Source organism: Bubalus kerabau, chromosome 10 (genome assembly GCF_029407905.1).
Source record: "Bubalus kerabau isolate K-KA32 ecotype Philippines breed swamp buffalo chromosome 10, PCC_UOA_SB_1v2, whole genome shotgun sequence".
Lineage (NCBI taxonomy): Eukaryota > Metazoa > Chordata > Mammalia > Artiodactyla > Bovidae > Bubalus > Bubalus kerabau.
Genome location: NC_073633.1, coordinates 65,654,710 through 65,669,921, shown reverse-complemented (window position 1 = coordinate 65,669,921; position 15,212 = coordinate 65,654,710). Strand labels below are relative to the sequence as shown.

The 15,212-nt window shown below is 37.1% G+C and overlaps 1 protein-coding gene across 1 annotated transcript in view; it reads right to left on the bottom strand.

Moving 5' to 3' along the window:
* FAM227B (family with sequence similarity 227 member B) overlaps positions 1 to 15,212 on the bottom strand; it is a 203,824-nt gene that overhangs the window by 179,453 nt on the left and 9,159 nt on the right. Inside the window, exons 6-8 of the mRNA XM_055539009.1 lie at positions 12,964 to 12,999; positions 12,105 to 12,209; positions 6,012 to 6,110 (exon numbers count right to left, since the gene is read on the bottom strand). Of these exons, the coding sequence (XP_055394984.1) occupies positions 6,012 to 6,110; positions 12,105 to 12,209; positions 12,964 to 12,999 (240 nt within the window). The remainder of the gene's footprint in view (positions 1 to 6,011; positions 6,111 to 12,104; positions 12,210 to 12,963; positions 13,000 to 15,212) is intronic.

The window sequence follows — 15,212 nt, the reverse complement described above, 5'->3', positions numbered from 1 at the left end:
CTTTTGTATCAATATCCATCAAAGAGGTTATTGATCTGTACTTTTTTTTTTTTGTAGTATCTTTAGCTTTGGTATCACGGCAATACTGGTCTCATAAAATGAGCTAGGAGAATTCCCTCTTCAATTTTTTAGAAGAGTTTGAGAAGGAATGGTGTTAATTCTTCTTTAAACATTGGCAGAATTCATCAGTGAAGTCATTTGGTCCAGGACTTTCTTTGTTGGGAGGTTTATGATTACTGATTTAATCTCCCTACTAGTTATAGATCTATTTAGATTGTCTATTTCTTCATTATTCAGTCTTGGAAAATTATATATCTCTAGGAATTTGTCCATTTTATACAGGCTATCCAATTTGTTATTATATGTTTATTCACAGTCCTCTTAATCCTTATTTCTTTGCTGATAGTAAAGTTCCTACTTTTATTTGACTTTAATTTGAGTCCTCTTACTCTTGCTGCTGCTGCTGCTAAGTCGCTTCAGTTGTGTCTGACTCTGTGCAACCCTATGACAGCAGCCTACCAGGCTCCTCTGTCCACAGGATTCTCTAGGCAAGAATCCTGGAGTGGGCTGCCATTTCCTTCTCTCTTACTCTTGCTAGAGGTTTGTCAATTTTATTGATCTCAAGGAATAACTTTTGATTTTGTTGCTTTTCTCTACTATTTTTCAATTCTCTGTTTTATTTATCTCCACTCTAATCTATTCATTCCCTCCTTCTATTAGCTAAGGGTTCAGTTTATCCTTCTTTTTCTAGTTCCTTACTAGGTAAATTTAGGTTGTTGATATATTGTTTATTGATTTGTTTAAAACTACAAATTTCTCTTTTAGCACTGCTTTTGTTTTTCCCTGCAAGTTTTATATTCTGTTTTTGTTTTCATTTGTCTCAAGCTATTTTCTAATTTCCCCTGTGATTTATTCTTTGAGTTATTGGTTGTTTGGGAACTCTTATACATTAATGGCAACTCACTCTAGTAATTTTGCCTGGAAAATCCCATTTCTAGAGGAGCCTGGTGGGTTACAGTCCATGGGATTGCAAAAGTGTCGGACATGACTGAGTGACTAAGAAACGACAACAACTGGTCTTTATTATTTCCTTTCTTCTGCATACTTTGGGTTTTCATTTCTTTGTTTAGTTTCCTACACTAGAAGCTGGGGTCATGGTTTTTGAGAACGTTCTGTATTTCAAATATAGGCATCTTAATGCTTTAAATTTCCAAATACTGCTTGAGGTATATCTCACAAATTTAATCTACATTAGCATTTTCAATAAGCTCAAAACACTTTTCAATTTCCCTACTGATTTCTGGTTTGACCCATAGTTCCTGAGAAGAATGTTAGTTTCCAAATATTTGAGGATTTTCCAGATAGCTTTCTGTTATCCATTTACACTATAATTCCATTTTGGTCTAAAAACATGACTTGATTCTTTTAATTTTATTAGAATGTTTTCCTAGCCCAGAATATAGTTGGTAAAGATTTAATATGTACATGAGAAAAATGTGTATTCTACTGTCATTAACAGGAATGCTTAATACATATCAATTAGATACATAAAGTTGGTTAACAAAGTATTGCTCAAATCATCTACATCATTCTATATCATTAACTGATTTCTGTACATTCTACCAATTACTGAGACTGAGGTGCTGAAATATCTAACTATATTTTAAGATTTGTCTTTCTCCTTTAAGTATTTTTTAATTTTTTTTTAAATTTTTAATTAAATGTTTCAAAGCATTTTAATTAGGTATATAAATATTTCATTGTTATGTCATAATGAAGAATTGACTACTTTGTGTTTATGTTAGTCACTCAGTCGTGTCCAACTCCTTGCAACCCCATGGACTGTAGCCTGCCAGGTTCCTCCGTCCATGGAATTCCCCAGGCAAGAATACTGGAATGCCCTTCTCCGGGGGATCTTCTGGACTCAGGGATTGAACCTGGGTCTCCTGCATTGCAGGCAGATTCTTTACTATCTGAGCCACCAGGAAAGTCCTCATTATACAGTTACTCTTCCCTGGTAACATTCTTTGCTTTCCGATTTACTCTGTATGATGAGGTGAAAAAAGTTGTTATTTTTGTGGGTTACATATGGCTTATCTTTGATATTTTATGGGTAGAAGTGATATACTTTCCAGGCTTCTGAATCATTTTGAGAGCCAAAGTCCCATGGACAATTTTGAAACCTTTAAGGGTATATCATTACTGGAATTCTTCTAGTCAAACATCATCAGGGAAACTTTTATCACTAGCCTATACATTAGCCAGGAATTTTTGGAACACTGTATTTTCACTATGAATATAATAATAAACATAATAATGATAGATGTATCCACTGAACACTTACCATATACCCTATATACCATTTAAACAACTTCTATGTAAACAAACAACTTTAAATGCATTTCCTAACTTCCAATAAACAGAAACAAGGTAATTTTTAAAGTTTTTATGAAAGAAGTAACTATTTAGTTACATCATTTACTAATGGATAAACTTGTTTGGGGGGCTTCCCTGGTGGCTCAGGTGGTAAAGAATCTGCCTGCAGTGGGGAAGACCTGGGTTTGATCCCTGGGTTGGGAAGATCTGGAGAAGGGAATGACTATCCATTCCAGCATTCTTGCCTGGAGAATTCCATGGACAGAGGAGTCTGGCAGACTACAGTCCATGGGGTCATAAAGAGTTGGACCTGACTGACTGATAAACACTTTCAAACTTGTTTCTGAAAGCCAGATCGTAATTCTATTGCACTGAATCCATATCACACTTATATAGTATTTCACAGTTTACTAGGGCTCTTACTTATGTTACTTTTAGGGCAAAAGAGAGAGTTTTTTTAAATCTGTTTTTGTTTGTTTTGAAGACGAGATTATTGAAGCTCAGAGCAATTTTCTGACTAACCCAAAGTTTTACCCTCAGTTCAATTCAGTTCAGTCACTTAGTAGAGTCTGACTCTTTGCAATCCCATGGACTGCAGCACGCCAGGCCTCCCCGTCCATCACCAACTCCGGGAGTTTATCCAAACTCATGTCCATCGAGTCGGTGATGCCATCCAACCATCTCATCCTCTGTCCTCCCCTTCTCCTCCTGCCTTCAATCTTTCCCAGCATCAGGGTCTTTTCAAATGAGTCAGTTCTTCACATCAGGTGGCCCAAGTATTGAAATGTCACCCTAACTACTGGGAAAACCAGATTTAAAATTTTAACTTCTTGGAGTAAGTTCAATTCAGCTCAGTTTGGTCACTCAGTTGTGTCTGACTCTTTGTGACCCCATGAACTGCAGCACACCAGGCTTTCCTGTGCATCACCAATTCCCGGAGTTTACTCAAACTCAGGTCCATTGAGTTGGTGATGCCATCCAACCATCTCATCCTCTGTTGTCCCCTTCTTTTCCCCCCTCCCAGCATCAGGGGCTTTTCAAATGAGTCAGTTCTTTGCATCAGGTGGCTAAAGTGCTGGAGTTTCAGGTGCAGCATCAGTCCTTCCAATGAATATTCAGGACTGATTTCCTTTAGGATTGACTGGTTGGATCAGCAGTCCCCTGGATCAGCAGTCCAAGGGACTCTCAAGAGTCTTCTCCAACACCACAGTTCAAAAGCATCAATTCTTTGGCGCTCAGCTTTCTTTATAGTCCATCCAACTCTCACATCCATACATGACTACTGGAAAAACCATAGCTTTGACTAGATGGACCTTTGTTGGCAAAGTAATGTCTCTGCTTTTTAATATGCTGTCTAGGTTGGTCATAACTTTTCTTCCAAGGAATAAGCATCTTTTTTTCATGGCTGCAGTCACCACCTGCAGTGATTTTGGAGCCCCCCAAAATAAAGTCTATCACTGTTTCCTGGATTCAAGCCCAGCACTTTTTCTACCAGATCAATTTACCACTAAGTCACGGGTAATAAAAGAAATTTGCTTTTATATTAGTCACCTAACAATTACTGAAATAAGTTTCAGAGTCAGCATACTGAATCATGCTATATTCTGGAGTATGATTATATATTATTTCATATTGTGCTGTTGGTAATTAAACTGTACTAGTGGCTTGGGGGGAGGTTATTCTAGTTATAAAGTCAGTACTATTTATCATTTATCAGTTCAGTTCAGTTGCTCAGTTCTGTCCGACTCTTTGCGACCCCATGAACCACAGCAGGCCTATAAGGTGGACCTAAAAATAGACAGAATGTATGTGTTTTGTATTCACCTGAAAATGTAGCACAGCTTGAAATATGAGCTTACCTAACAGTACAAATATTCCCACACAATGCTGGTAAAAATGTATGAGCACTCACCACATTTATTTGATGTATTTAGGAACCCAAGAGGCCATGCTATTAATCTAGCTCACTGGTTTCATATATTTAACAAAAGAACCCTCATAGAAATAAAATCATAGGTGAAATGTAAACAACAGAACAGATGAAACAGGCGCTGTTCTGGTTAAATCATGGAAATGTTGCTTCAATATGACTTGGATACCCTTTCAGTTCCCTTAGAACAGTAGCAGAACACTCACTCAGATCAATCATATAATGTTCCTCAAAACACATCAGAGATCTTAATGATATTGGAAATGTTATTAAATTGTAAGATTTTTAAATAATTACTATAATTTCAGGAAGCCAGCAGTTAGAGAGAATAGTTTGCTTAAAGACAAAATGACTTCTAATTCCTTGTTATTCCACAGATACCCCTATAAATGTAGTGGGTTGTTAACACTTATGTGTCAGATCTGTTTGTTCCAAATAATGTAGCTTGACAAAGCAGTTACTAGAAACATTGCTAGATTATGTTTCCTTCAAAAACTTGTCATATATATAATCCTAACAGATTTAAGTGGGAAAGTAATGCTTTCTCTCTGTTAACATGGAAAAATATAAATTTGGAATCCAGATCTGGAAAAAGAAATTTAAGGTAATGAAAGTCTCATTTTATGTTTCCCTACATAATTGCCTTTGTAGAACTGATACACCACTTCCTATTTCTCATTCAACTCCTAACAATATCAGAAATACAGGACAGATACTCTTACCTTGAATTACATTAATTATTCTAACACATGTGAAGTGATGATGAAGTGAAAGTTGCTCAGCTGTTGTCTGACTCTTTGCGACCTCATGGACTATACAGTCCATGGAATTCTCTAGGCCAGCATATTGGAGTGGGTAGCCTTTCCCTTCTCCAGGGCATCTTCTCATCCCAGGGATCGAACCAGGTCTCCCGCATTGCTGGTGGATTCTTTAACAGTTGAGCCACAAGGAACATAATGCTCTATTCAAATAGTTTTATGAAAAATCAATAGAACTCATTCCTTCATTGTATGAAAGAATCCATAAGCAGTTTTCCTTGGGCAATTTGAGCTGGGGAGGTGAAGAACTGAGCCTAATATCAGACTTCCCTGATGGGGCAGCACACCTTCTTAATGCTTGGACTGTGGTCCCCAGCATTACTCTGCTCTTCATTCTTCTAGATCCAGAGGCCACACAGCAGCCATTGGTATTCCCCACTTTCTCCAGGCTCATGTATTCTCTGATGTAAGACTCGCATACTGCTTATTTCCATTCTTTTACTGCTTCCCAGATACGCATGTCTTTCTCTTTTTAATCCTAAGCAGAGTTTTCATCTTTCTGAATCAAGAGAGGACCCTCTCCGCATCTGATATATTGTGTTTTCTAAGTGAAACCTCTTTCAATGTCACTGATTTGCAGTTGATTTTCTCTTTAGTGTTCATCAGTGCATTATACTATTGAGTAAAGCTACAACTTTATTATTTACTACAATGTTTAACTACTCTTTTTCTGACTAAAACAGACTCTGGATCTTTGAAATCCACATTAAGGTTTTAATTCCTCTAAAAGAACTCTAGATTTCAAACATGACTTCTAATATATGCAGAATACTAAAAAAACAAGCTTTGTGATAGGATCAGAAGAACATTAAAAAAACACCAGTGTTACCGTTAATGAAAAATTATGCTGCAAACTTTTTAAAAAGAAGTTTAAAAAAAAATTTTACCTTAAATTTATGGAGAAACCACCACCAAAAGCAATCATGCAAAAGAGCAAGAGAAGCTTCTGAGAGAAAATGAGTCCTCCAGATTTTAAAAACTTTTCCCTATGGAAAAAAGATATATATGATCAAATTAATATGTATTATAAGACACATTAATATAATAGGCTTTATAAAGAGTATGTATTTAATAGTTTTAGACTACCACTGCTCAATAGAAATTTAATGTGAGTCATCCATATATTAAGTTTTCTAGTAGACATTTTAACAAAGTACAAAGGTGAAGTTTTAGTGACATTTAACCAAATATATTTAAAATATTAGTATTATAATAAATTTTATAAAATTATTAATGAAATATTTTACATTCCTTTGGGTACTAGGTCCTTGAAATACAGTATATATTTTATATTTACAACACATCTCAATTTTGAACACTGTATTTTCTTCAAAAATACTAGATCATAACTAGATTTTATAAAATATATGGTTATTATTTTTTAGCTCTAATTTAAATTTTTTCAGTAATTGAATCAAGTAATTTTAAATTTATATATAATTAAAGTAAATAAATTTTAAAATTCAGCTAATCACAGGCATAGAAAATAAACTTAAGGTTATCAAAAGGGAAAGTAGTGGAGAGGGATAAATCTTAAGTTTGGGATTAACAGATACACACATTCAGTGGATCATTTTATCTTATTCATTAAAAGTTTTTAAATGGCAGATTCAGTACAGTTCAAGATTTATTTCAATGAAATCCATAGGTAGGAACTTCTCTTCCTCAAGTACAAGTCTACAAAAAGGATATTGTACCAACTTTTATGTGCGCTCAGTCAGTTCAGTCCTGTCCGACTCTGTGGCCCAAAAGACTGTGGCTGGCCAGGCTCCTCTGTCCGTGGGATTTAACAGGCAAGAAGACTGGAGTGGGTTGCCATGTCCTTCTCCAGGGGATCGTCCTCATCAAGGGATTGAACCTGCATCTCCTGTATTGGTAGGAGGTTTCTTTACCCCTGAGTCAGCAGGGAAACCTGCAAACTTTTATACCAAGGAGATTTTTTTTATCATGCATTCTGTAGGGGCACTTCTTTTTCAGAGGCCACTTTATAGAATACATTGGTAAGAGCTTCAACTTATTTAGTACCCCTTAATTACAAAAAACATAAAGAAAAAAGTAGAAAGTTAAAATACAAGAGAAAAATCTGAATTTTTGTTGAAATACTTTCTAAATTTCAAGCAAGCATGCTTTTTAGTGTAAACTAATTACATGATTGCTTCTGTTCTAAGCTTTGGTTATGCTTAGTGACACTAACTTTCAGGAAAATTCCAAATTCTTTAAATTATTATCAGTATTTAGTCAAAACAACAAAAACCAGAAATCAGCCAAAAAATTCCAAACCCAGCTTAAAAAGTTAAATGGTACTTTCTTCCATTAACCTTTACCTTTTGTGACACTTGGATTCATATAAATGTAAACATACCTTGAAGCCTATACATTATCTGACTTGGAACTTTTTCTCCTATTACTGATTCTTTTAATAGGTTGGATAAAACTACTTCTAATGTCCTCTAAGACATTTTGTGTATATCTGTATATTTGTGGCTCAGCTTTCTCATAATATAGGCCTCTTTTCACCCAATTCAATCAAATTTTTACTGAGCATCATCTGTAGTCAAGGTTCTGTTCTGGATGGTACAGGGTATAATTTACACTTTATCAAGAAACTTAATCTACGACTGTATGTGCAAGAATGTTATTTGGACAGGGTAACGTGAATCCAGTCAATTTCATGGATTGCCTTGCCTTCAAGCATGTAACAGTAACCCTTTAACACTCTCTTTCCAAGCTTTAGATTCATAAAGTTCACTCTTGGGAAGTTACAATAAGCATTTCTATGAAATAACATTCCTTCTGATTTTCCTACACTTATTTTTTCTTCACTTTAATTTCATCATCTATTTGAATGCCATTGCATTGCACATGTGTAGCAGGCCAATTGCTTTCTCACACTGTTCATAGGGTTCTCACAGCAAGAATACTGGTGGGGTTTCTCATTACCTCCTCCAGGGGACCGTGTTCTCTCAGAACCTTTGACTGTGTGGAATTGGAGCCTATTATACAGAGTGAAGTAAGCCAGAAAGAAAAGCACCAATACAGTATATTAATGCATATATATGGAATTTAGCAAGATGGTAACAATAACCCTGTATACGAGACAGTAAAAGAGACACTGATGTACAGAACAGTCTTTTGGACTCTGTGGGAGAGGGAGAGGGTGGGATTGAAAGGTTGTTGTTGAATCACGCGAAGACACGGGGATTCTTGGCCCCCGGAGGAGAAGAATTCAATCCAAGGCCAGAGATGAGGCTTGATCGCTCAGAGCTTTTGTGTAATAAAGTTTTATTAAAGTATAAAGGAGATAGATAAAGCTTCTGACATAGGCATCAGAAGGGGGCAGAAAGAGTACCCGCTTGCTAGTGTTAACAATGAGGTTATATAATCCAAAGAATGTCTGGAGGTTGTAAAGACCTCATCAGACCTACTCCCATAATTTACATTTTAAGATAACACTGTCCTCAGGCAAGATACATCCTTGTAAAGACCAGGTCTACTCCCATAATTTACATTTTAAGATAACAGAAGGTTGAATCCAAAGACTGTCCTTAGGCAGGATACATTATTGTTATATAATCCTAAGGAATGTGGAGAAAGAAAAAAAGTTTGTCCTTTCTTCCTCCTTGAGAATTCCAGACCCCTCTCTCCTTGGGGACCCCTAGACTCCCTATCAACCTGCCTAGGAACTGACTCTCTCAGGATGATTTGGGAGAATGGCATTGAAATATGTATAATATCATATATGAAATGATTCGCCAGTCCAGGTTTGATACACGATACTGGATGCTTGGGGCTGGTGCACTGGGACGACCCAGAGGGATGGTATGGGGAGGGAGGAGGGTTCAGGATGGGGAACACATGTATACCTGTGGCGGATTCATTTCGATATATGGCAAAACCAATACAATATTGTAAAGTTAAAAAATAAAATTAAAAAAAAAAAAAACTATGGAAAATTCTTAAAGAGGGGAATACCAGACCATCTTACCTGTCTCCTGAAAAACCTGTATGCAACTCAAGAAGCAACAGCTAGACCTGCATATGGAACAACTCACTAGTTCAAACTTGGGAAAGGAGTACAAGGCTGTATATTGTCACCCTATTTAACTTATATGCAGGTATATCTTGCAAAATGCCAGGCTGGATGAATCACAAGCTGGAATCAAGACTGCCAGGAGATATATCAAGAACCTCAGATACACAGATGGTACAGCCCTAATGGCAGAAAGTAAAGAGGAACTAAAGAACCTCTTGATGGGGTGAAAGAGGAGAGTGGAAAAGCTGGTTTAAAAGTCAACATTCAAAAAAATAAGATCATGGGATCCAGTCCCATCACTTCATGACAAATAGAAGGGGAAAAAGTGGAAGCAGTGGCAGATTTTCTTGGGGTCCAAAAATCACTTCAGACAGTGACTGCAGCCATGAAATTAAAAGACACTTGCTCTTTGGAAGAAAAGCTATGACAAACGTAAGAGTATTAAAAAGCAAAGACATAACTTTGCTTACAAAGGTCCATATATAGTCAAAGCTATGGTTTTTCCAGTAGTCACATACAGATGTGAGATCTGGACTATAAAGAAGGCTGAGTGCTAAAGAACTGATGCTTTCAAATTGTGGAGATGGAAAATATTCTTGAGGGTCCTTTGGACAACAAGGAGATCAAACTTGTCAATCCTAAAGGAAATCAACTCTGAATGTTCATTAGAGGGATTGTTGCTGAACACTTAGGCCACCTCATGCAAAGAGCCAAATCACTGGAAAAGACTTATGTTGGCAAAGATTGAAGGCAAAAGGAGAATGGAGTGTCAGAGGATGAGATGGTTAGGTAGCATCATCAACTCGAAGGACATGAATTCGAGCAAACTCCGGGAGACGGTGCAGGACAGGGAAGCTTGGCATGCTGCAGTCCATAGGGTTGCAAAGAGTTGAGGTCACAGCAATTGAACGATGACAACAGGCCCATTAAAATTCTTTTTTCAAATCAGGTAGGTGTATTAACAAATAGAACACTGGTTATCTATGTTTAGATATACCATTGTTAGTTGTTATTGATAATTGCTAAGTCATATCCGGCTCTTTGTGACCCCATGGACTGTAGCCTGCCAGGCTTCTCTGTCCTTGGCATTCTCCAGGCAAGAATACTGGAGTCGATTGCCACTTCCTACTCCAGGGATCTTCCCAATCAGGGATCGTACCCGCATCTCCTGCATTGGCAGGTGGATTCTTTATCACCAGGGACACACTGTTGGTACATAAACTCAAAATATCCTAAACCTAGCTGCTTGTCATATCCTGTGTACTTCTTACCCCAACCCCCTATCTGCGTACACTCCTCCCTTTCCCACTTCTTTCAAAAATGCTGGCATCCTCCAAGTATACAAAATACTCCTCACAGCTGTACTTCTATGTCTTGTTTATGTGACCGACTTGTGATCTATGTTAGATGTACATGCATCCATGGTTAAAATATAGTCTCATTTTAGAATACAAAATGCTAAAATTAAAGATTATAGAATGTCTAGAACATTCCTAAGATTTTTTTAACAATAATTTATATTAAGTTCTTTATAATAAAACCTTTTCCCTGAGGAAACTTTGGAAAATAGTCAGACAATGTAACAAACATGCTCATGATCCAGGCATAATCATACCACCTATAGTTTTTCTCTTAAAAAATGAAATCAGGTGATTGTATCATGAGGGCAAACTAAGCCTTCCCTCTCATCAATATCCCATAAAATATAAAAGAGAATTGAGAAGCATCTATATTAGTATAGAAAATAAGAAAAGGTGTAATTACTAAATCATTTCAGGTGGAGTTTTCAATGGAGTTCTGTGGTTCCCTAATGGAGGGGCAAACAGGAGGCCCAAATCAGGTTAATCAGATTATTTCTTGGAATATTTTTTCTTGAAGATGAAACACTAAAATGATACACTCTCATCTTGAAGAGTGAGAAATGGGCAGAGAATAATGGCTGACACTGATTTATCCAAGTTTAATGGCTGACTGTGCTCCTTCTGATCATCTATAGGGGACTATAGTAGGAGAGAAGATTGATTTTGTGTTGAGAAATAAACAGCCACAGGAAGGCTAGTGGTGAAGGACAGGAAGAGGGTCTGTGTGCATGCATGGTAAGTCACTTCAGTTATGTCCAACTCTTTGTGACCCCATGGACTAGCTGGCCAGGCTCCTCTATCCATAGGATTCTCCAGGCAAAAATACTGGAGTAGGTTGCCATGCCCACCTTTAGGGGATCTTCGCAACCCAGGAATTGAACCCCAAGTCTCTTACCTCTCCTGCATTGGCAGGTGGGATCTTTACCACAAGCACTGCCTGGGAAGCTCCCAGCAGAGGGTCTACTAAGAGCCAAGTCCATCTCAGAGTCTGCCTATTGAGGTACAAGGAGCGTTGTCCAAGTCCCCAGGAAACAGAAACCTTTTTAGTTGATCACTTCATATTTAAATGAGAGGGAAATCAATACCAAAAACCACTCAAACCTCATCCTATACCTGGCATTCAATGGCCAATGATCTATTTACCTTCCTGTGTGCAGTTTTTCAATAAACTGGCTATTGATATTTCTGTAGAGATATTTCTTAAAAATTCCTCATAAAGTTGAAGGTTCAAAAGGTGGGGCTGTGGGGAAGGGTTCTCCTAAATTATCCTGACATCAAAATGAGCAGGCTAACATATCCTGAGCTGATAGAGCGGGGAGAGGGGGAAACACCTGTTATAGTCATGTGCCAAATCAATGCACACTAGCAACCTCAGACTCCTGAGGCAGTAACACAGAATCAAATATATTCTCTTTTGGTTATCAAGGCGTTAAAAATATCACTGGTCTTTCCTGCTAGACTTAATGCCAGAAAGAATTAAATCTTGCTTAATACCTAATCTGTCATAGCTTTAAATAAAGGCCTAATTCATGAAATCATATTCTTCAAATGTATCATATAATAGAAATAAAATAATATTTACATACATCAAAGTTATGGGCCTTTAAAATAAAAAGATAAATTCGTTCAGCATTCAGATGTCTAGGTAGCTGAGTAAGCTCATTTGTTCTAAATCCTGGGAAGTCACAACCCTAGAAAGAAGAAAAATCACAGAACAGGAATTACTTAATTCTTTTCATATAACTACAGAAGACAGGTAAAAATTCTACTAGCATTCACTAGCAATTATATTACAAACTTTTACTAAAAATAAGTAAATATATTTTATCCCACCTAAGAAAAATCTTCGTATTATCCAACCAGTCCATTCTGAAGGAGATCAGCCCTGGGTGTTCTTTGGAAGGAATGATGCTAAAGCTGAAACTCCAGTACTTTGGCCACCTCATGTGAAGAGTTGACTTATTGGAAAAGACTCTGATGCTTGCAGGGATTGGGGGCAGGAGGAGAAGGGGACGACAGAGGATGAGATGGCTGGATGGCATCACTGACTCGATGGACGTGAGTCTGGGTGAACTCTGGGAGTTGGGATGGACAGGGAGGCCTGGCGTGCTGCGATTCATGGAGTCACAAAGAGTTGGACACGACTGAGCGACTGAACTGAACTGAACTGAACTGATGATATTAAGAGCCCTGGCATATTCATATGTCAAAAATTTAAAAGTAAAAGCAATTATTTCAGAACTAATTTTAACTTAAATTACAACAAATTTTAGACAGGCTACACATAAATAAATTGATGAGTCAGAAAAAGATAGCTTCTGTATTTTTTCCAACTCTCTCTTCTGGGGCCATTATCTATATTTATTGCTATATTACTTTAAACATTCTTTTAGTTCCACATAATATTTTTGATATATAATCTCATAAAACAGAAATTTTAAATACCTCTATATCCTTCTTTGTCTCCATTTCATCTGAAAGCTGGAAAAAATTTAAAATAAAATCTTTAAAATTCTAAATTTAAGAATTTTTAGACTTTGTAACTCTACTAAGTATATGTGTGTGTGTGTGTGTGTGTGTCTTAATGAGACAGAGAATGCTGTTGCTATATAAGATGCTGAGAATACAAAAATATTCCTTGCCCTCAAGTTAGTCTGGGGTTAAGAAGGGAGTCAGCTACATATACAAAACACAAAGACATAAGAGCTATAACAGAAATATATACCAACTACTTATTGCAGTTTGATTTTTCTGGGAAACAGACTGTGAGGTGGAAAACCAATTTAGTGTTCAGAATGTTTATGGGGATTGATTATCTATGGAAGGCAAGAGGAGACGGAAGACGGAAAAGTCAGCTATGAAGCAAGTCAATCAGCCCTGACCCTGAGCAGAGCTCTAAAATTGAAAGGACCCATAGCAGTTGTCCTGAACTGGGTTGACAGAGTCAGGTCTTTCTGTTTCCAACTTGTGAGTGTCAGTCCTGGGCGGTAGTGTGAGTAAGTGACTCCTAGATGATAGTTTCCTTGGGAGAGGAGGATCTGTCTGTGAGAGGAATCCCTGAAGGAGCTGATAGCTGAAGGACGTCCACTAACAACGCTTTTAGCAGCTGGGGCAACAGGTCCTTCCTTGAAGGGGAATCGGGGTGGCACATCTTCATGCCCATGACACCACTTTACACAGAGAACAGGAACCCTTCTGTTTAGATTAGTTTGGGTGTTCTAGACATGCTAATATATTGTTTACTAACTACCTTGCAGGCAAGTTTATACACATTACACACATACATATATCATTTAAGAGATGACATAGGAAACCAATTAGAAAGGATGATGATATACTGCCATATGAAAAAGGATCACATTATTGCCATTTAAAGTATTGGTAAATGGATAAAAAAGAGAAGGAAAGTGAGATCAGTTATAAGAAATAAAGCTGTATGCTTGAGAGCTACAGACATAATTGGTCAATAAATTGGGATTTTAAAAGATATTAATCTTGAAGTCCTGGTTTTAGTCTCCAGAAAACAAAGAAACACTGAAAGTTTTCAAAGAGCAGAGTAATAGTAACACAAAACTAGTTCTTGATAACACAATCTGAAAAATATACCACAAAAATATAAATAATAAATTTTAAAATCCTGATGAAATCCAATAAGATATATTTAACAAAATTATCATTAAAAGTTTTGTTAGTGCAATTCATTTAAAAGGTCATTTTAAGAGATCCTGAAAAACATTTGATAAAATTCATTAGAATTTTTGAAATCCTTTTGAAAATACAAAATTTACAATGACTAATGTAACTAGTTATGTTGGCTTAAAACTCAACACTCAGAAAACTAAGCTCATGGTATTTGGTCCCATCACTTCATGGCGAATAGATGGGGAAACAGTGGAAACAGTGACAGGCTTTATTTTGGAGGGGCTCCAAAATCACTGCAGATGATGACTGCTGCCATGAAATTACAAGATGCTTGCTCATTAAAAGAAAAGTTATGACCAACCTAGGCAGCTTATTAAAAGCAGAGACACTACTTGGCCAACAAAGGTCCGTCTAGTCAAAGCTATGGATTTTCCAGAAGTCATGTATGGATGTGAGAGTTGGACTATAAAGAAAGCTAAGTGCTGAAGAATGGATGCTTTTGAATTGTGGTGTTGGAGAAGACTCTTGAGAGTCCCTTGGACTGCAAGGAGAGTCAACCAGTCCATCCTAAAGGAAATCAGTCCTGAATATTCATTGGAAGGACTGATGCTAAAGGTGAAACTCCAGTAGTTCAGTCACCTGATGCAAAGAACTGAGTCATTTGAAAAGACCCTGATGCTGGGCAAGATTTAAGGCTGGAGGAGAAGGGGACGACAGAGGATGAGATGGTTGGATGGCATCACCGACTCAATGGACATGAGTTTGAGTAAACTCCGGGAGCTGGTGATGGACAGGGAAGCCTGGTGTGCTGCAGTTCATGGAGTCACAAAGAGTCAGACGCTACTGAGTGACTGAACTGAACTGTACCTCCTTTCTAGAAAACAATTTGGCAACATGTATCAAAACACTTAGATTTTCACATTTTTCCCATGTATTAATAGTTTCACTTCTGAAATTTATCATGAAATAATCATGCATAATCACAAATTTTAGCTCTAAATATATTCCTAGCAGCTTTGTAAATAATAATGAAATTTAACCAAACATCCAGC